The 22,165-nt window shown below is 35.5% G+C and overlaps 1 protein-coding gene across 1 annotated transcript; it reads left to right on the plus strand.

The window, feature by feature from the left end:
- Nucleotides 1-334: 334 nt before the first annotated feature.
- Nucleotides 335-21,861, plus strand: BRD1 (bromodomain containing 1). The gene is made up of 3 exons (XM_009585638.1): nt 335-1,709; nt 15,354-15,510; nt 21,691-21,861. The coding sequence occupies exons 1-3, from the start codon at nt 343-345 to the stop codon at nt 21,859-21,861; spliced, it is 1,695 nt and encodes a 564-aa protein (XP_009583933.1). The 5' UTR covers nt 335-342.
- Nucleotides 21,862-22,165: the final 304 nt, after the last annotated feature.

Below are 22,165 nucleotides of genomic sequence, written 5' to 3' on the forward strand. Positions count from 1 at the left end.
GAAATGTTTTTTGTCTCATGCAGAGGTCTTACAGATAGCTCTTTTGTCGGGTTTTTGTATCAAGGATTTTGTATAGCTGTGTTTACTTACAGAAGCTGTTATTTAGGCGATCTATTTATCATTAGGTTAAATTTGTACAAAACAGTGTGAGCAGTCCTATTAAGTAAGGGTGACAGGCTTTTTTTTTTAATTTTTAAATTGAGTATGTAGGTTGGGGGCTATGAAACTGAAGGGGTTTTTCCCTTGCTATAATAAAACTAATATTTAAATCTGAATGTTTGGAGTTAATAATAACAGATAATAATATTAAGTGTTGCTCTAATTTTAGGTAAACATTACCAAATGAGGAGAAAAGGAAGATGTCATCGAGTATCGGCAGCAAGGCATTCTTCTTCCCCGTGCAGTATTAAGCACTCCCCCACACGAGAAACCTTGACATATGCTCAAGCTCAAAGAATGGTTGAAATAGAAATTGAAGGTCGCCTGCATAGGATCAGTATCTTTGATCCTTTAGAGATTATATTAGAAGATGATCTTACAGCCCAGGAAATGAGTGAATGCAACAGCAATAAAGAAAATAGTGAAAGACCACCAGTTTGTCTAAGAAGCAAACGGCATAAAAATAACAAAGTGAAAAAGAAAAATGAAGCCCTTCCGAGCTCACATGGTGTACCTGCTACAACAACTCCTCTTCCAGAACCAAAAGTACGGATTGTTGAATACAGTCCCCCTTCGGCTCCACGGAGACCCCCAGTTTATTACAAATTCATTGAGAAGTCAGCAGAAGAACTTGATAACGAAGTTGAGTATGACATGGATGAAGAAGATTATGCATGGTTAGAAATAATAAATGAGAAGCGGAAAAGTGATGGAGTGTCAGTTGTTTCACAAAATATGTTTGAATTCCTCATGGATAGGTTTGAAAAAGAGTCTTACTGTGAAAATCAAAAACAGGGTGATCATCAGTCTTTAATTGATGAAGATGCAGTGTGTTGTATATGCATGGATGGTGAATGTCAGAACAGCAATGTAATCCTGTTTTGTGATATGTGTAATTTAGCAGTACATCAGGAATGCTATGGGGTGCCATATATACCTGAGGGCCAGTGGCTCTGCAGACACTGTCTGCAGTCCCGTTCTCGGCCTGTAGACTGTGTGCTGTGCCCAAACAAGGGAGGTGCCTTTAAAAAGACTGATGATGATCGTTGGGGACACGTGGTGTGTGCTTTGTGGATTCCAGAAGTTGGATTTGCCAATACAGTTTTTATTGAGCCAATTGATGGTGTCAGGAACATTCCCCCAGCCAGATGGAAGTTAACATGCTACCTCTGTAAACAGAAAGGTGTTGGTGCCTGCATCCAGTGCCACAAAGCAAACTGCTATACTGCATTCCATGTGACGTGTGCTCAAAAGGCCGGTCTATATATGAAAATGGAACCTGTGAAAGAACTAACTGGCAGCGGGACAACATTCTCTGTAAAAAAGACTGCCTATTGCGATGTACATACTCCACCAGGTTGCACACGGAGACCTCTAAATATTTATGGAGAAGCTGAAATCAAAAACGGTGTTTGTAGAAAGGAGGGATCAGTCAGAACTGCTAGGTCTACATCAAAAGTCAGAAAAAAGACAAAAAAGGCCAAGAAAACAGTGGTTGAACCCTGTACAGTTATGCCAACAGTATCTGCTCCTTATATCCCCCCCCAGAGGTAAGAAAACCATCCAAGTGAAAGAAACCTTAACTTAATTATCTGTTTAATATTAAACCAATGCTTTTAGATGCCGACTTGAAGTTTTTGTGCATTTCTTATACGCTTTCCTTAAAGGCCATGCTCAGAGGACAAATGTAAATTATACATTGTATTTTTGTGAAATTGCATTAAAAATGCAGTAACGTCCCCAGAGAAATTAGTAAGTGGTCAAGTGGTCTGTCTTGTCCTCAGAAACCTTTTTTTTTGTCAGACCAAATCATGTGGTGTGCTCAGTTGTCATTCGCTGTACTTTTGAAAATTAACCACTGAATTCAGAATAGCATATGTAGTTGACCTTCATATTAAAAAAACAGCCAAGCTCAAGGTTAACTGTATTCATAATTTGGGAATCTGAACTTCTTTTCCTAATTTTAAAAGCCCCAAAATGAAAATTACATTTGCATATATAAGAGTTGAATCTTGTCCATTTCGCCTAAATTAAGTATAAACTTGTATGGTAAGATCTATGTAACTAGTACAAAAAAACCCTCCAGGAAGTATTTTCCTTGTGGGGCAGAGTAACTTTTCAGGAGTTTTTTCCTAAATTTGCATTTTTCCTTTTGCAAATGCAATAGTGTTTATCAAGGCTTGGATGAATTTGGTACTTCGCAGACTTTTTTTAGAAGAGTTAGCAAATAAGTGATGGTAAGTTAGTTGGTTAATGTATTCTTAGTCATGGAACCTGAAATGAATGTGCCCTCCTGTTCAGTGATGCTGTCAAATATCTGTCCTATAACTTTAGTAAAATGTTTGTGTTTGAACAAAAATGAATTAATGCATGTGACAGAGTTTTAATCCTAACCTTGTCTTTGGTTATGAATTTATATTTTGTAAGAAGTTCTGTTTAAGCGAATTTTTATATTAGTGCATCTTTTGCAGTTTTTGCAGGAGCTTTTGTTATGTCAGTGCAAATATAAAGCATGAACACCAGAACTGAAATTGCTCTTTACATGTAACATGCCATATTTTTGTATTTTAACAGTGGTGATAGGGGGGCTGGCAGATGGCTCTAGATCTGGTGAGGCTAGTGAAGTGACACATCAGAAAGCAGGGATGTTTCAAGTCATGTTTTCATAAGTAGTAAGAATTGGAGCAAAATGGAGATTTTTAATATCTTTATTTCAGGACTTCAAAACCTCAGCATGAACTTCAGTTAGCTTAGAACAGTAGCATCTCTTTTCAGATTTCTTTCAGTTAAACTGAGTTACAATGCATTTCAGCAGTGGAAATAATTTGTTTCTGGGATTTGACCAATGACAGAAAACTCTCAAGTAGAAAGATACAGTTTTGGTTTTGCTGAACTTTTGAGACTTAATATACTGGGCTCAGAAATGCAGAACTGGACTATTGGGACTAAAACCAAGTTTGTCTTTATGGAGTATTTTTTTTTACTTCTAGCATTTACAACATCAATATGTTTGTTTACCCCTTGAATTAAATTCTTACTGATTTAAGAACAGAAGCTTAGAAAGTTCCTCAAAACAGGCACCACTTCCATATGCAGGTTCATAGTTTGTACTGTGACGGGACTCTGAATGCTCAGATAGTGAAGGCTCTTAAAATAATACAAATAAACCATGTTTTTTTGAAAGCTGACTCCCAAGTCTCAGGTAGTGGACAATTAAGGCTGGTTAAATTAATCTAAATAAATACATGTTTTGAGACTGCAGTCCTTTCTCATAATAAGTTTTGTTAATGCAAGTAGCTACTTACTGACTGACTTTGACAAACAGCCTTTAGCTCCTGTGTGGTGTTTACAAACATCAGATTGATTGCACTATTCTATGTTACGATTTGCTTGGTAAAATGGTATTTTTTGTTTAGTAATGCACTGCAGAAAAGCTTAAGTTGGCAGGAAGCAACTAATAGTGTTACTTAAATGAGTACTGTTGTCCATGGGCGGGGGGAGTTCGTATAGAAGAATTTGGCTTTGTCTTAATTAGGACAATCCTGATTGGTGTTGTAGTGTGTTTTGGTTTTTTAAGACAAATTAAGAAAGAACATGAACTAAGTGAGGGCTGAGGATTAGAATGCATGTTCTCAGTTGTACCTCTGGCAATTTTTCCATTGGTAACTTTCAAAAAAGCCAGACCCTAAAAGGATACTATAATCAGATTTTTTTTTTTTAACAGTGTCATTAGATGCCAGAAACAGAATTATAAAGGCTTTTTTTTTTCTTTCCTTTTTTTTTTTTTAAATAAGAACTAAATTTCTTCTCAAGACTGCAGAGAGATTGAGCTTTCTTCTATTTATGCTTGGTTTCATGTTACTATATTCTACATCAGAAGTGTAAAAAAATAGGCACAGTTTAAAACTATTTTAAAGTTGTGCTTTATTATAAATTGCTTGTCTTCAGCTGAAGGAGACTCTTGCTTAAGTACTCCTTGTAATGTGAATGTGCTTAGTCCTACAAAACTAATACCTGAATTAAAAGCAAAACAGAAATGGGCATATTAAAAGGAAAAGTAATTATGCTGCACACCCAAATCTCAGTTGTCTTGTTTTCTTTGGCTATTCTTTTTTTTTTTTCCCCTTTAGGAAAACTTGTGTGTGTGCGTTAAATACATACCCATAAACTAATAATGAATGATGTGAATCTGTGAATCATTTTGCAACATTCTTCATTTAAATTACCCGTTTTCTCTAATCTTTTTTTTCATGTGCTTTTTTCCCCTTGGAGATGAAACATGATTTGCCTTTCCAGAGATCTCAAGGAAGAGCAGTTAAGCTATTTAAATTATCAGAGAAGAAACATACACACTCAATGTTTAAACACTAGTGATTTTTTCCTAAATAATTTGAAATGAACATGTTTTCAACATCTCTGGAAATTGAGGCACATGTGGAGGTATTTGGTTTGGTGTACTTTCTTAAGCATTAATAACTGGACCATATGTCTCCTTGGCATATAGCTGGTTCTTTAGAGTGGGTAGCTGGAGAAGTATAGAAATACGAAGATTATAGCGAGGAGTAAAATACTTGGTAGATGTAGCCCCTGAGCACACCTGCTGAAACTTGAGGAAACCCTCTTGCCATTTATGTTTAGTTTAAGGTGGAAGAATTGTATGCTGTTCCCTTACCTGGATAGTGAGTGTATATGAAAGACTGGGCATTGTAATAACACCATTTGTAATAATTCTGTTTTCCGAAACACCTATCTTAATGTTCAGGGTATGTTAAAAAGACTGGTGTAGAACAACATACTTCATAATTTCTACACAACTTTCTGTAGCTCATGAATTTCTGTATCAGCTTATCTGTAGGTCAGGTTTCTACGCTACTGCCTTGAATAATTTTGAGAGCTGAACACTTTTCAGTTACCAGAATTTCTTATACAGATGTCATACTCTAAGATTTTTGCTGTTAAATTACGTAGATGGTGTCATTCTGTAGGTCATTTGTAATCTGTATGGCCTCTCAGACTATCATCTGTGAGCTACTGATTTAAGAGCGTAGGATCAGAAGGTTTTAACCATTGATGGTAAGAGATGAATGCTTGCTTCCCATCTCTCTCTTTCTTTTTTTTTTTTTCCCTCCTCCCAATGCTGAGCATCTATCTGTCCTCTTGCCTAGGTATTTTAGAAAGTCTATACCTAAGTATCCACTTCCAAAGGTGCAGTAGGTCATGTTAGAACCTTAAGATGACTTCAGTTTTCAGTGCTGTCAGTGCTGACTTCTTAGTAACTTGCTTAGCACTCGGAATAGTATATGGGACCACCAGGGAACCTCTTATGCGTACATGATTTGCATCAGGCCTTCTGGCTACAGAAGTGTGTTGTCTTTTTACTAGGAAATTCCATTCAATTTTTCTTGAAATATAAAACTGTTGAAGATTGTTGCTTACGTTGTACTGCTTGCATTCATCAGCTTTTTTTTTTGAGAAGGCAGAAATGAACTTAGTCTAGAAGTCACGTGTTTCTGGAAAGTGTCAGAGCAGCTGTGTCATGTGGGGTACGAGTGGGGAAGGACACTCCCTCAAACTGTCCCTCTGTATGGGAGGGACGGACAGTACCTGCACCTGTTGGCAAATGGTCGTCAGAAAAGTGGCCTCCCACTACCACCAGCTACTTTGTCTGAAGACAATGGCAAATTTGTTCTTGCAGTGTTCGTACGCCACTGATGATGTGTGATGGTTGAATTTTGCGTAGTAGATAAATGGTTTGGGTTTTTTTTTCCTAATAAAATACTAGAAGTATTTTACTTAGATTGCAGGTCCGGAATTTCCAAGTTAGGAAATACTAGCTTTTAGGGCTGACTTGACAATCGAAATCTAGCTTTCTTGTCTATGTGAGTTATCTTGTACTGGCTCTGTGCTCCATTTCTTGTGGATTTTTTTTCCCCTGTTGCTGCTCATCCTTGTCCTTAATAACAGCTGCCTTATCCAGTGAGTAGAATGGATACACAAAGGAGAAGAGTTACAGTGTTAGCTGTGAAAACTCTCTGGTTTCTCTTACTTCTGAGTGCTTGATTCTTTAGTACAAATAACATCGTTTCAGTGTAGTCTCTCGATCTTGTGTGTCGAAAGAGGCATTTAAAATGTGATTGCTTGATGAAAAGCAAAGCCAGTGTCAATATTCATGGTCTTCAAAAATGTTGTGAAACTAGGATATTGTGGCTATATACTTGGGGAAATTGAATGTGATATAAAATATTTAATCTTCAATATTTTCAAAATACACACTGAGATACAGTGTAATCTCCTTTATTAAAATGCCATTTGTGCAAGTATTGCTCTATTAATTGGAAGCAGGTATTTAAAAGTAAATAAATATTTGCTTTCATCTTTAGTTTCGGTTTCTACATGGTATATTTGTAGTGTCTGAAATTAAGAAAGCATTTGAAATACAATACTTGTACAGAGAGCAAAAAATAAGAAAAAAAAGCCCCCCTTTTATAATAAGTAGGAACAAGGTGTTACACTTGTTTTCCATGTTGTATGCATCAGTTTTGTTGCATCATATTATTGAAAGAGAATTAAAAGATCCTTTTGAAAGTAGGTAAGTAGTGGGAAGATAACTGAGATAAAAAAATTGTTGAGACTCTTAAAAAAGTATTTTCATCTGTCTTTAGAAATCAACATTTATGTGCCACACATTAACTGATTTTTCTATATGGACTTTTGCTTTTATTAGAAAGCATATTGCTCCTGGTCTGGTAGTAAAACTGGATTTCTGTTACTGTATGTCTCCAGGCAGAACCAGTATTTCCTTTTGTTTTATAATTTATCCAATTGAACCATCCTGAACTTTCTTACCAAATAATTAAATGTAGTCTTGTTATCTTGACACAGGAATCTTGATTGTCTCTAAAATGAAGTATGGGCCAGGAAAATAAATAAACAGAAAGTGATGAAACACAGTATAAGCAGAAAGGAACATTTACAAGACCTTTGAGACACTCTGCATTCACGGATCATGCTTTGTAATCAGATATGTGGCTTGCGGGTTTCTTTTTGGGATTTGTTTTAATATTTTTTAGGGTACTGGGGTTTTTTTTAATACCTTCAGAAAGTTTTTAAGTGGGGGAAAAAAATAAGAAATGCTGCTTAAAATTCAGCATAAAAAAGCCATTGAAAAATACTACTAGAGCCAGTGTTGCAAAAAAATTGAAAGCTGAATAAATCCAGACTAATGTCTGTTAGCTGTTTATCCTTGAATATACATGTATGTATACTTTCACAAAATCATGTGGAAATACTTACTTTAATTACAGGAGAGCATGATGTAGGTATGGCTGTACCTAATAATTAGATGATGGAATTACCTAGGTAGAATGGAAGGGTATCCTAGCAGTCATCGTCCACTGATGTTTCTTCTAAGATTGATTTCAAAACCTTCCTGATACATGTGGAAACTACTTGCTGATGTCATCCTGACCTTTTTGCTTAAAAAAAAAAATAATTTTGCCTAAATTGAGAAAAGAGCCACTACGGTGTTCATTAGCTTTGCCTCAGTGGTATTTAAAAAAAAAAAAAATAAGGTAACTTCAGAGCTTTATTTTCAAGCTAGTTCGGCTTGACTGTGGTTGGCTTATTAAATAAGAAATAATTAATGTGTTTGAGAAAGTGTGACTTAGTAAATAGGTTGTAAAAATGGATGTTGAGTAAAAATAATGGGGAAGATATTTGTATGCTGGTATTAAAAGCCACGTTGATTGATGTCTGAGGGGTGATTTTCCCTAAAAATCCAGAGGATGGAAGTGCAGTCTCATGTTTAAATATGTCCTTTTTACAAAATGGATATAGGAATATGGTGTACATACAATTTCTTTTTTCCCTTTCTTTTCTGTCTTCTGTTTATTTTGCATGTACAGGGCAAAGAAGCTTAAAACAGAAATTCATGTTACGTATTTCTGTAAGGTGCATCATGAGTATTCTATGCATCCTCTAAGGGTTTCTGTCCATAATGATTGTATATGTGATAATGCAGTTACAAAGATCACAATTCATGTGGTTTTATTTTTCAGTACTTCTGAGTTTCACCAGTTACGTGAACTTAAATTAGATTTTTTTTGGTGGCAGTTAGAGGGTGTTGCGTCTTGTAAGTGCCATACAAAAACATGATTTTCAGAATGCATTGTCTGAAGAACTGTCTCCTGTCAGTTTTTTATTCGGTAGTCAAGTCACAGAGTGCACAAAAATGAGTAGATAAATACTGGGATTTCTTTTATTACAGATAAAAAGGTCATTTTTGATTAATACTTTATCTTCTGCTGATGTGAATTTAGCCTTTTAAGATTAGATTGCAAAATCGTGTGTGGTATGGTTATGACTACTACAAAAAAAGCAGAGAAAAATATTTTGAGTAATTTTAAGGAGAAGTCGTGGCAGTATTATGTATAGGAAGCGGCAGAAGTAAATCTATGCATGTGATTTTTCTTAGAAGACTAAGGAGGTTTTCTAGTATGGCAGGGTGGGGGTTTTTTGATTATTTTGGTTTTTTCCTTATCCAAAGGTTTGGAAGATCACAAACTTAATTGTTAGAATAGGAATGAAGTAACCTGTTATAACTAACGAAAAATTGACTGAAATAACATAGCATTTTCTTAACTCTTAAGTTCAATGTTCTACTTTCCTGTCCAAGAAAAATTTTACAAGCTGTTTGCTCAAGTGGAAAAATAGATGCTTGGTTTCACAGTCATGTGAATCAAGAAAAAGTGCTTCCTGCATGTTCAGTCAAAATGGAATATTATTTAAATACCAATAAATGTGGAATAAAGAATAGGAACCTGGAGAGACTTTCAGGCTTCAGAAGATGTATCAGTAGATATACTGTTGGATTCTCAACCTAACAGAGAAAGGCAAATTCAAAGCTAGAATTTTAAAACATACAGAAAAAAAGGAATAACTGTGAAGATGATTAAACACTGAGACTAGTAAGGGAATCGATTCGGGAACGGGAGATTCCTGTTTCTTCAAATCTTCAATACAAAATCTGGAAAGTAGTTACAATTAGGAAAGTTATTTGTCACATGGGGATTCTGCAGACTTGTGTTGCGCAGAAGTTTAAATGAAGTCATTGTCAGTCTTTTCAGGATTTGGTATGTACCCTGTTGGGTACATAGCTGACTTCTGCTAGTTACAAAAGAAACCTTATCCTTATCCTTTTTCAAAAGGAAATAAAGGCATGCAAATGGACTTCAATTTTTACATAGTTATTCATCTTCCTGTGTTGTCTTTAAAGCTGATCAAAAGGGTTGGTTTGTGGGTTTTGTTTTTTTAGTTAAGAACTCATATGGTAATTTGAACTTTTTATTGAGGGAGGGGATAACATACAGACACAGCAACAAAACTGTCTCTCTCTACTGTTTTAAAAAAAAAAAAAGGTGTATTGAAAGGTGAGTTTTACAAACACTGTTTGATAGGCAGCTGCTGTCAAAGGTTCTATGTGGGTAGAGTAGGGTTTCATCTGTCTAAGCAGGCTGTGTCATCCTCGAAAGCTGAAGTTTTTGGATACGGAGCTAGAGGAATAGTTGGCAAGGCCTCAGAATTAGTTCCAATTCCCAAAATAGACGCTTTCATAGCTTTTTATTCTTGTTTTCTGCTAATTCTGTGCTAGTTAGTGTCAGTAGGATTACTATAATTGTCTGTAGGTAGTTTTTGTGTCTTTCCTGCTTCCTGTGAGCCTCGGTATGTTTTGTGGAACTTCACTGAACAAGGCTTGAAAATTCAAATGTTCTTGAAACTCAGTTTACTTTGTTATAATTTGTGCAATTTAGATTTTTTTTTTTATGTTTTGTTCTGACAGGTTTTAGAAACATATCTGCAGTCTTTGTGTTGGAAAATAGGGGTATTTTATTTGTCCAGTAAAGTGGAACATCATTTGATTGTTCATGGGTATTACCATAGGTCAAGAGAAACTTGTATTTTAGTGATAGTAAATACAATTTTACAGAGTATAATTCAGTTTTGCTAGTCTTTTGCATGTACCTTTAATACAGCTATGTTGGATAAAGGAAGATTCAAAATAACAAATAGATTAAACTGGAAGCTCAGGACAAGTATAGTAATTAAAATACTAGGTTTAGTTCGTGTTTAAAAATTGGTTGGTTTTAGTGGGTATTTGATCTTTCTTAATCTTACGGATTTTCAAATTAAGTTCCTTCTGCCTGAATTACTATAGTAATACTGGCAAAATCACATACTTAGGAAATTTTCTCTCCAGTTTGTAGTTCAAAAACTTGGGAATGGAGAGATGCTATAGAAATCTTCATGTATTATAATACTAAAATGATATCTGTGGCGTTAAAAAGCATGTATGGTCTGTGGAGCAGTTAGTGATGATTAATATCTCTCGTTGGCTTTCTTATGTTAAACTGCCACAGTCACCAAAAACACTGTTTTCACTTTTTGTTGTAACCAGTTGCCGTAGTTGCCACAGTGACATGTAACTGAAACTGGGAGAGGAAGGCAGTAGGAAGAAGAAAGCTGTGAGATTGCTAATATGACAAGAGCACATGTCTTATGTTGATGAAAATTATTTTATGCATTTATCTAAAAGATGAGGAAACACAGGACTGAGTAACACTCAGCTTTCTCTGAATGCTTTGACCAGTGCATTAAGAGTATCACCCTTTGCAGGGTAGATTATCCATCAAATGTCTCTGTGTGAGGAGAGGTTTAGTGTAGATCAGCTGATAAATTACAGTTTCTCATCAAAGCTGTTGTATATTAACTTTCGTTTTAAATTAAATTATTTCAGCCTCTCTTATCCTTTCAAAACAAACCAGTTTCCTCTCCTCATCCTTCTGTTGCTTTTGTAAATGCAGCATATTTTTAATGCCATAATTTACACTTCAGCCTAAACTACGGTTTCAGGCTGGGAACTGCAGGTGCTATTTGAAAGGTTCAGTTCAAAGGGGACCTTTCCCTTTTTAAAGACAAGCAGGGAATTGTACGATACCTCTGCCTCATGTTTGTAGTGCATGTCACAGTGTTTTACAGTTGGATACAAGTGGGGCTAGGGAAGGGAAGTAGTACTGGTTTTCTCAGTTGCCTGTGGTACAAATAAAACAGTTTTGAAAAGTGTTTTGACATCTGTGTAGTCTTGGAATGTAGCCAAAAAAAAAGGAAAAAAACAAGAGGGAGTATGACTGGTGGTGCCAAAATATCAAAAGGCTGCGGTGGTCATCAGCGTGAAACCTAGTGCTTCTTTTATGGGACCAGTTATATAACAGCAGCTACTGAATTTCATGGGAACACAGCCACCTTTTTAAGAATTTTCAAGTTCTTCTTTCAATGTACTTTATTTTTAATAACTGGTAAGTGGAGGGGAAAACAACATACTGTGAGCCACACTGAGGTGTTCTTAAGGCCTCAGAACAGTGGTTCAGGCTGCAGCAAGTTACAGTGTAAGAACTGTTCTGCTCTGGGTTTAGCTTAATTGTGTTAATTGTTTAAATGTTCTGAGAGAAAAGTGTTTAGCACTTAACATGGTCCATTTCAGGATGCTCCTTGGGAAATTTGTCGTAACAAATTCTCTGTTCCGTGCAGAACCTGGACAGCAAGAACACTGCTTGTCTCCCTGCTTGCTTTCTGTAGTCACTATACTTGTGGCTTTTTTTTTTCCCCCTGATGTATCCAAAGTCAGTAATGATACGAAGGCAGTAACTCTGGTAGTATCTTCCAGATGTATGTTCCTACATTCTCTTCTTTGTGAGAAAGAGTCTTTGTGAGACTACTATTTGTCTTCAGTAGTAGTCTTGTGCTTACTTGGCAATCTTAACAGAGATATAAACAATTATTAAGTAATGAGATTGCTCATTGCAATGAGATTGGTCTGTTTTTTCTGAAGAGAAAGCACAGGTTCAATTGATACACTTGTGTTTAATGTGCATTTTAAATACCTGGTATTTTTTTTCTCCCAGTACTTACTATGCTTGACTTGCCATTAGAAAATAAAACAGTACAGAAAACTGTTCTTTCCTGATATTCTTATACATGGAAAAAGTTCTAGGGTGGACCGATACCTTAGCAAAAAAATGCCTTGGCTGAGGTGTTTTATGTAGTTCTGGGAGGTGACCTAAGTTCTGCAAGCCTTGCCTCTGTGTGGGGGATTTCTCAGTGTAGTGTAGCAGTTAATCCTGTCTTGTGCAAGTCAGATCCTGGATTGCAAAACTATAAAGTCTTCAAACAGAGTCTCCCTTACCTACCTCAAATATATACCTTTTTTTTTAACTCTCCAATAATTTCTTGTAAAGTACATCTCTCTCTTGAAAGAAAGGAAGTGGAATGTGCAGCAAGCTCCTTTAAGACCTCAAAGAATTTAAAAATTCTAGTTTGAAAATTTAGTTTCAACATTTACAAATTTAGTTCAAGCTCAGGTAGCAGAAAGGAACTTGCTGAAGACTGGTACATACTTATGTGCCTTATTTCATGCTTGTGTTCGGCTTCACTGCAGCTGAATGTATCTTTGTGAGTGAGAACCTCTTTCCCAATACGGTAGCGCTCTCAAGGGTGGGAGCTTCAAAATCAATAATCCGTCTGTGCTACTTCTAGTGTTCTACAGCAATGGACAAATCATGTCTTATTTCCCCAAAATGGTTGTATTGTCTGTCAAAATTTAAAGCGTTTCGGACAGTAAAAATCTACCTGGGAGTATCTGACTAAGCAAAAAGATGGTCAAAGAACTGTGCTATAGTTAGTGCGTTCTTAGGGTCTAACAGCAGATGCAACATCCTCGTATCAGCAAGATCATAGTGTAGAGGCTCTGTAGATACCTGCCATGTGAAGAGCCTCTGACCTCTGTATTTTGAGAAATTAAGGGGTGATTGGTGCTATGTTGCCACTACAGAAGTCTGGTGTCTAAATGAAATGCGAACAGCCAGTATTTGGTTTTATTTGAAAGGAAGGCAGAGAGGAGTAGATTCCTACTTCTTGTTAGGTAGTTTCTGCGCTCCAAATTACCTTTTGTTTATTTGTATTTTTAAAGTTGGAGAATATCTTCTGTGAACATCTTTCCTAAGCTTATTCTAGCACTTTACTATTATAATTCTCTATGAATAGAATGGTTCGTTATATGAATGGGCAAATGTACTTAAAGCTGTAATTAAAGATGTTTGCTTAGTCTTGCCACATCTGATGGGCATGAAGCCAAGGCACCTTTCTTCATGTTAAGTTGCAATTCTCTGATCTTTCCAAATAGGTGCGTATTTGGCTTTGCTTTTTTTGACTCAGTTATGCTCTTTCCAAGAGAGAGATGTGAAAGTAATTATTTGATTGTGATTTCATTCTATGATTAATTGTAATTCTGTTGTGTTTGAAGTTTAGTATGGTCACATCAAGGCCTGTTCTGCATTGAGTAAGTCTTTGTGGAGCCTGCCTCTGCCCTTCAGTGAAAGACTTACAAGACAGTCCCAAGTCCATCTGCAGACTTTCTAAGGTTTAAGTTAAGCTAAAATTTTTCAAGAATGCCTAACTGGCTTAGTTATTAATTGAAAAACAATGTCACTGAAGAACCGAAGGACACAATGGCACTGTATTTTGAAGAAAACCTGTGTTTGCTCTGCCTTTACCCTCTGATGACTGAAAGCTCTGTAGCTACAGTTAGCATAGCACTGAGTAGACCTATTGCACCTTACGTCCTACGCAGCCCAGAAAAAACAACCAGGGATAGATGACCTTTGGTGAACTCAGGGTAGACTCACTTGTGTGTCTGTCTGAAAAATATCATTCACGTTTCTCAGCTATTCTTAAAAATCATTTTAACTAAGGTTTACTTACAGCTTTACATTTTGTTTAGGTATTTTGAGTACTTTTCTTCTACCACTTACCTGAGAAACTGCTTTATTCCTAATATGAAAAGGGAAAAAGCAGAAGAATACTGATATGTGTACATGTTCCTGATTTTTATTTAAACGTCTACAAATCAGGTACTTCTTGAATTGAATTTTGCCTATATAGGTATTAAATTTTTTTGGAGAATCTCTGATAAACCTACTACTATCCATTGTAGAGTTTTTCTATGGGTAATGATATACTGAGTGAAGAATTATCAGATTTCTGTTCAGTGATATTATCCCTTCTGTAACTGTCTTACGTCCAGCTCAGGGAAATCCTTTTCTCTCTTTCCAACTCACCACTGCCGCCAAACAAATGAGCAATCCCCCTAACAATACAGGTGGTTGGTGCCTTGGGCCATCTTGTGTTAATTTTGCAAGGGCTGCCACCAGTGAAAAAAATCGTTTTTCATTCTACAACCATCAACTTTTTTTTTTTATATTTTTGCCATGATTTCAAGATACTGTAGGCACAGAGAGTTGAAGATCTGTTTCAGTTAAACTTTTTTTTGAATGTAAGTAGTGTCATGTGTGAGACTTGGACGTTTTAATGTGTCATTTAAAAAACAGTAGTCAAGTTTGTTGCTTGTGATATTCGTATAGCACTTTCTTAGAGTATTTGTAAACAGAGTATATGTAAACAGTATTTGCATCTGTTAAAAACAAGTTTGGAGGAAATGCTATTTATTTAATCAAGATATTTTGCTTAACTGTTTGTATCGTCCTCATTTGCATCTTTCCTGTGTGGATATATTCATCATATGTGTGGGGTAAAATAATAAGTGTTCTTCTGTTTTACATTTTTTGTTCGCTTTATTTACCAAAAATTTAATATTAGTAGATGAGTAATATAAGGTTTTTGTTGCATGTTTTATGTAAAAAGTTTGAAGATGTATAGTCTTTAAAATAACTACTAATTCTGTGAAGATGGCAACAAATGATCCAAAAACTTCTGTAGGGATTTAGAGCTTTATTTCTGATTTTATTTTCAATAGGAAAATTATTCTAAAATGCACATAAAGCTTTATTCTCAGCCCTAATCTGGGATTGCTCTTGAGATAATGATCATGAAAAAATATATGCCCTTCAACTTTATAAAGTGCCTTAACGTATTTGGTAGAAACTACAGTGTCAAACAGCTGTATGTGATTGTAACCTGCTGCTCAGAAATAATTGTACTGAAAGGGGTGTCATTGAAAGAAATTAGTAATGGTGATCACTGCTGTTATGTTATACATTCATATATATATGATGTTTAAATTCCATAGACAAATATGTTTTATGCTTTGCTGTGAAAAATACAATATCAGTTTTTCCATATTTTAGATTAAATAAGATTATGAATCAGGTGGCCATTCAGCGGAAGAAGCAGTTTGTTGAACGAGTGCACAGTTACTGGTTGCTTAAAAGACTGTCTAGGAATGGTGTTCCTCTGTTGAGAAGGCTGCAGTCCAGTTTACAGTCACAAAGAAACACACAACAGGTATGTGACACACTTTTTATTTATAAGAAGAAATCAGAAAATCTCTATTTTATTGAGTAAAAAATTAACCAGGAAACATAACACGGAGTAAAAACTTTCTCTTATTCAGCACTCAGTAAATTCTTTACCTTACTCTTAAGTAATACAACCTCTATTGGAAATCAGGCATTATCTAATGCTTTTTAATTGTGAGATATGAAAAAAAAAACATATTTTTGTGGGTTCTTCTTTGGTTTTGCTTAAATGTTTCACAAAAATACTGTCACTAAAACTATCCTAATACGATTGTTCGTTGACTAGTATTGTGTCTTTTTTGGAACTAATTCCTTAATGTGCTATGAGTTAGTAAGATAAAAACTAAATTTTATTTTAAATTCATCAAAAGATGCAAAGCAACTGTCGTCTTTGGCACTTACAACTGAGAAAAACAGATTTTTACAGAGTAAAAAGGTTAGACATGCTAGTTTAGAGTTTTCAAACTCAGATCCTTATTGCCCACCTTGTTCAGTAATAACAGAACAAAGAGCAAGTTGTTGATGAAGTTCAAAGACCTATTTCAACTTTTAGTTTCACTTTTGACATAGTTAAGTGGGATTGTAGACGAGCATAAAGTTATGCTGATATTTTGTTCAAGGAAAACTCATCTAAAATACATCTAGGTTGGTTGAAGTTGTACACATTTACCAGTCAGAACTGCTGAAAACCAGAGAAACAGTCACTCCAGATGTGTATCAGATTCAGAAAGCGGTACTCTTCTGCTTCCCACTTTTGTAATATTAACAGCTCTTCAGTGACATTAGAGATTTTGGCAGATCTTTTATTGTTTTGGTTTCAAGTTACTGGGTGGCTTCAAAAATAATTAAAACTTCTTTTCTGAATTCTGTGTATGGATCCGTGTGTGTAGACCTTGAAATGCTGTGAAGCATCATGACATGGAAATTCTTACTGCATCCCAGTTACCTTTTTTAATTGAACTGAAAATGTAGTTGGGTGTGTTCTTTCCATTCTCCAGGTGTTTGACTTCCAGTGGAATTGTTCCTGTAAAATAGTCTCTGGAACTTAAAAATGCATTTTATAATCATTTACTTGTATTAAATTGAGACTTTTTTTATTCCCTTTAAAGCTTAACTATTATTTTTGTTTGAATTGCATTGCTATTTGCTGATTAAGTCATTAATTGATGTAGTCATAAAAATACCATGATCAACACTGCTTCCTAATAATTTGATCTGTCCTTTTTGTGTGTGTTTCTTTTCTTAGCTTTTCATGAAAAAAAGTAATTAATAATTCTCAGAACAGTTGAGGTTGGAAGGGCCCTCTGGAGGTCATCTGGTCCAACCCCACTGCTCAAGCAGGGCCACCCACCTACAGCCAGTTGTCCAGACAGCTTTTGAATATCTCCAAGGGTGGAGACTCCATAACCTTCCTGGGCAACCTGTGCCAGTGCTCAGTCACCCTCACAGTAAAAAAAAAAAAAAAAAGTGTTTTCTGATGTTCAGAGGAACACTCCTGTTTTTCACTTTGTGCCCATTGCCTCTGGTCCTGTCACTGGGCGCCACTGAAAAGAGCCTGGCTTGGTCATCTTAGCACCCTCCCTTCAGGTATTTGTTTTTCAGGTATATATACATTGATGAGATTCCTCCCTGAGCCTTTTCTTCTCCAGGCTGAACAGTCCCAGCTATCTCAGCCTTTTATCGTAGCTGAGATGTTCAGATTCCTTTTAGGTGGAATTTAGGTGGATTCCTTTTAGGTGGAATTAACTTTGAATATAAATTGGCCACTTTTTTATCTTTCTTTCATTCGTTCTTATTACTCCATTTTAATACTATTTTTTGGGTTGTAACTTCTCTAAAATATTTTGTATTCTACTTTTAATCTTTGATTAATCTTTTAATTCTGTATGAGAAATTTCTATTCTGGAAAGTGGTGGCTGGCAGTTACCTAATAATAGCTGAAATTAATTTATTCAGATAGTAGACTTTTTTTTTTTAAATGAGCTCGAGTCCTTAAAAATAATAAAATCAAGCACATGCCAGGGCTCATGTGGCCGTATAGACCTAGACTACAGTTAGTGTCTGAAAAATTATACTTGCTAGTTGGTAGTTAGGAAGTACTTTTCCTATTGAGATGGCATGATGAGACTGCAACATTTCTAAATATTTAAATAGTGACTACCAAAATAAAATGATTCTTACAATCGATGTTTGGTAATAATAAAATAAGCCTTAGACAGGAGCTGTTTAAAATCCCTTTGCCTATTTGCACTCTTGTACAAACACTATTTCTTTTCTTTTCTTTTCTGATTTCAGAACTATGCACTATTCTTAAGTAAGAAAATAATGAAAATATTTTCTAAATTAATTGGAAACTATTTATATTGGTTTATTAAAAACTGGGGCACTTCTGAGGCTCTATGCTTAAAAACTTGTAATTGAAATTAACTTTGTCTCTTGAAAAGAAAAAGCAAGTTTCAAGCAAAGCCGAGTATTAAATGATTCTGTTGATGAAAAATGTGTAGGTAGTGCTTTTCTGTGAGTAGCAAGTGTCCTATGTATGACATTGTTTCTTCTCTGTAGCATCTTCAATATGTATTTATAATACCTATTAAAGTAGTCATAACTGCAAAGCATTTGATGCATTAATCATCTTCGTTACTCTAGGTATAAGCCAAACCATAATGAAGACTTTAATAAACAGCTGTGGCGTAGCCATTGTGAGAACGCCTGAAAAATTTGAGATACAGATGATTATTTTCTTCCATTTCGGTCTAGATGGGAAAATTCTTCTTACCTTATTTATGTGAGAGATCAGAATGTCAAGAAACCTCAGTAGCTTTTCAGTCAATCAAAGGAACTTAAACACTGGTATAATACAAATTCAGGGGAGGTGGTGGTGGTGGTGGTGGTAGTAGTAGTAGTAGTAGTAGTAGTAGTACTGAAAAGAAATGTTAAGATGAGGAACCAAAACCTTGAAAATGGTTTCAAGACACCTAGTAGAAGGTGGTTTTGATCCCTCTCTAATGTTTGTTTAAATAAAAATAAGGTGTGAAATTTAAGTGTAGTAGCTTGTTGCTGCTGTAGTGAGGTTGGTTTAAAACCACTGTTTGGAGAAACAAAGTAGAAGGTGCTGGTGACTAAGGTTAATATCTGCACTGAAGATTTCAGTAAGAACACAGGTTGCAACCACAAAATAGTTTTGACCGACTGGCATACAAGTGCCAGCAGAGGGTCTTAATAAAACTAATTGTATTGATCAAGATCCAATTCCATCACTGTAATTCTATTTTTGTTTGGCTCATATTAAGTTACAGCCCCTGTGGGGAGTGAGGCTGTCCCCGTGTATTCACATCCAGCATAAGGAGTGAACTGTTGGTACACCGGCAGTTATTCCTGCTAATATGCAGAGACTGGTAACATGCTTACGGTGGGAATTGGAGCTGAAGACCAGTTCTCAGTTGATGCATGTTCTGTGTGCAGACTTAGAAGTGTTTCCCTCTTCCCTGAGTATTAATAAATGTGTCAGTTTTAGCTTTTCTAGATAATATTTGGTGTTCAGCAAGAACTAAGTCCATTAGAAAATACCACAGAGTTTCTTTCTAAATTTTTCTTCTGTCGTCAGCCAGAAGAAACTTTCTGGCTTTGTTATAGAAAGAAAGATTTGGAAGAGCTCTTTACCAGGAAGTTAATAGAAACTTTCCTTGTCAGAAAGCTTTTGAAAACTAAAAATTTTGAAAGGAACTCTTTTTATCCAAGTTTTTACTTGTTGGAAACGAGTGCATCATGCTCTTCTGCAGCTTGCCTGGATTTTTTAATCTACTTAAGGTATATGTTGTATGTCAGGTAATAAATAGGTTAGGGTAAAGGGGGTTTATCTTAGCTATTATAACTGTGTCTGCCAACATTACTTTGCATAGAAGTGTCAAAAATTTGGAGGCTTGCTATTAATCCCCAAGCCAGAGTGACGTTCAAGAAGGGAATGTATGTGTGCACAAAAAAAAGCAAACAAGGTGCTCTTGATAGTTTGGGTCACATCTGCAGATTACACCTACCTGCCTATTTTATGGAATGAAATTGGTCAAACAAGTGATTCAACTAAAAGAATCATCTTTTTCTTTTTTCTTTTTTTTTTTTTTTTAAAAAAAAAAAAAAGGGAAAAAAAAAGACCGCACCTTCAGATTTAGCCAAATACTTGAGTCTCTAATGAACTACCCCAAGACCTGGTGTACAAAGTAACTTTTTTTTTTCTTGCTGTGTTTAAGTTTCCTGATCCACCCTAAAACTGGTGTGGTTTTGTTGACTAAGCTTTCAGCAGGGTCAGTTCCCCAGTTTCATGAACTGTGCAATTACATAGGGCAAAAGAGCGGACTCTGAATGGCTGCAAGCAAAGGGAGGGCAAGCCTTCCATTTTTAGCAATAACCACAACTTAATTTTGGTCCTGAAAACCAGTAAAACTATAAAAAACATTGTATAGCTATGTCAGTTAACAGTTAGGTTGCTTTTCCACACATAGGATCTGTACTTGGAGGTGAAGGGGTGTAGAAGAACCGCAATTAGTGGCAGTGTAGACTTTCTAATTCAGTGAGTCTCAGAATTTTAAGGAATTGAAAATGTGCATATTAATATTAGTTCTGTCAAAATTTACTTTGAACTATTCTGACCCTCAGCACTTATGTGTCTAAGTAAAGACCTAACTCCTTAAAAGAAATTATAATTGTCAGTAGTAATAGTCATTAGGAAAGGGAACTAGAAGTTCCTAGCTACATTTTTTCAGTCTTTTTTTTGTGGGTTTTTTTTTTTGAAAAGAGGAACAAACTGTTGTTTCCAGATTGCTATATTGTAATATAGAGATAGTTAACAGTTAAGGATTTTCAACTTCAGTGAAGTCAGGGATTTGTATAAAACTAACTTAATAGCTTCCACAGGTAATTGCCTTTACTTTTACACAGTGTATAAAGCAATAAAATACAATGCAGATCATAGAATCACAGCACTCACAAATCTATTAGGTATTTTTTTAAACTGCCAGTTTTTGCAATTCTATTTTTAGAACCTTCTGTCTGAAAAATTGCATAAGCTTCCTTTAGAGGATCTATGGTGTTTCTAAATTATCCTTTTGTTAAGGAGGTTTTTGCTATGAGTGTAACAATTTGTAATGTTTGTTACTGTTCATCTGCTTAGCCAGTTTTCTTTATTCCTCTGTCTTCTGTTTTTATAACTTACGGAATTTATTGTCTGTTTGTTTGTTTTATTTAAAAAAAAAAAACACATGACAATTACTTACCAAGTGTAGATTGCATTATGCTAGTTACAGGCAAGCATGCAAAGCTTTTGATCTCTTTCTGAGATTCTTTTATAAAATATTCATTTTAAATGTAATAATTTTCTCAAGCAGATGTTTCTTTTGTGTACTTGGTACTAATATCAGGACTTCTGGTGAATTATTAATATCATTTGAATACCAGAGGTAGTATTCCAATATCCTTCCTTTTCTTATGAAAAATAGTAAAAACAAGCAAGAAAGGTTCTGTTTTCTGTATGTACAAATCAAACCAAATACTGCAAGTGTTTAAACACTACTTCTTCCTAAAAATTGTGAATTAAATTCTTTCATCCATTCATTGAAAGGTTGTATTACTGCACTACCCATTTGCAGCATCATTTGAAGTTACTATATTATTTAATAGACTTCTTAATTTCCTGTCCTCAGAAGTCCTAATGATTTTGTTCTGTTACAAGTGTGTCCTCATTCTGCTGGGTGCGGGGGAGGTGGACTGTGTTGAGCACATGAATTTGTTTCTACCAGGCTTGAGTTTCTGAAGAAGCTGATGATGTTCACCTGGTTTGGATTTTAATGTGAAAATACTGAATCTTATTTTGCAGCTTGTTATGCTGCTAGGTTGCTGTTTGCTATATTGTTTTTTCTGATGTAAATAGCCTTCACCATAGGATTCCTTTCTAGTTTATAGATTTTGTTTTCAGCTAGATGGTTGAGAAACTCTAGAAGATACCCTGACCAGAGGTTTTCTTTTGTTGCAGTATGAAGCTTATGACCAAGTGCTGTAACTATAATACAGTAGTTTCTCCTTTCCTGTGAATATGTTCTGTAATTGCGTAACACATAGCTTATAAAAAGAGGTTAGCGTTTTTCATTTCATGAAACCCTTTTGATTCTTTTCTTAGAGAGAAGATGATGAAGAAATGCAAGCCTTAAAAGAAAAATTGAAGTACTGGCAAAGGCTGCGCCATGATCTTGAAAGAGCGCGTTTGTTGATTGAACTTATTCGTAAGCGTGAAAAATTAAAAAGAGAACAGGTAAATGGAGTAGCTTTTAATTTGGTGAAACTTCTCTGAAGGAAAGATAGTTTCAGTTTTTGCAACAGAAAGACTGCAGTGTTTGTCTTTTAATCCTCATGTAGGATCAAGAAACATACGTGCATGTGCGCATGCACACAAACTGTTTAAAATATATAAAATTATCATAGAATCATAGAATGGTTTGGGTTGGAAGGGACTTTTAAAGGTACCTAGTCCAACTCCCCTGCAATGAGTAGGGACATCTTCAACTAGATCAGGTTGCTCAGAGCCCCATCCAACCTGACCTTCAGTGTTTCCAGGGGTCTACCATCTCTCTGGGCAAGCTGTTGCAGTGTTTCAC

The sequence above is a fragment of the Fulmarus glacialis genome, unplaced genomic scaffold (assembly GCF_000690835.1).
Source record: "Fulmarus glacialis isolate BGI_N327 unplaced genomic scaffold, ASM69083v1 scaffold16700, whole genome shotgun sequence".
Classification (NCBI taxonomy): domain Eukaryota; kingdom Metazoa; phylum Chordata; class Aves; order Procellariiformes; family Procellariidae; genus Fulmarus; species Fulmarus glacialis.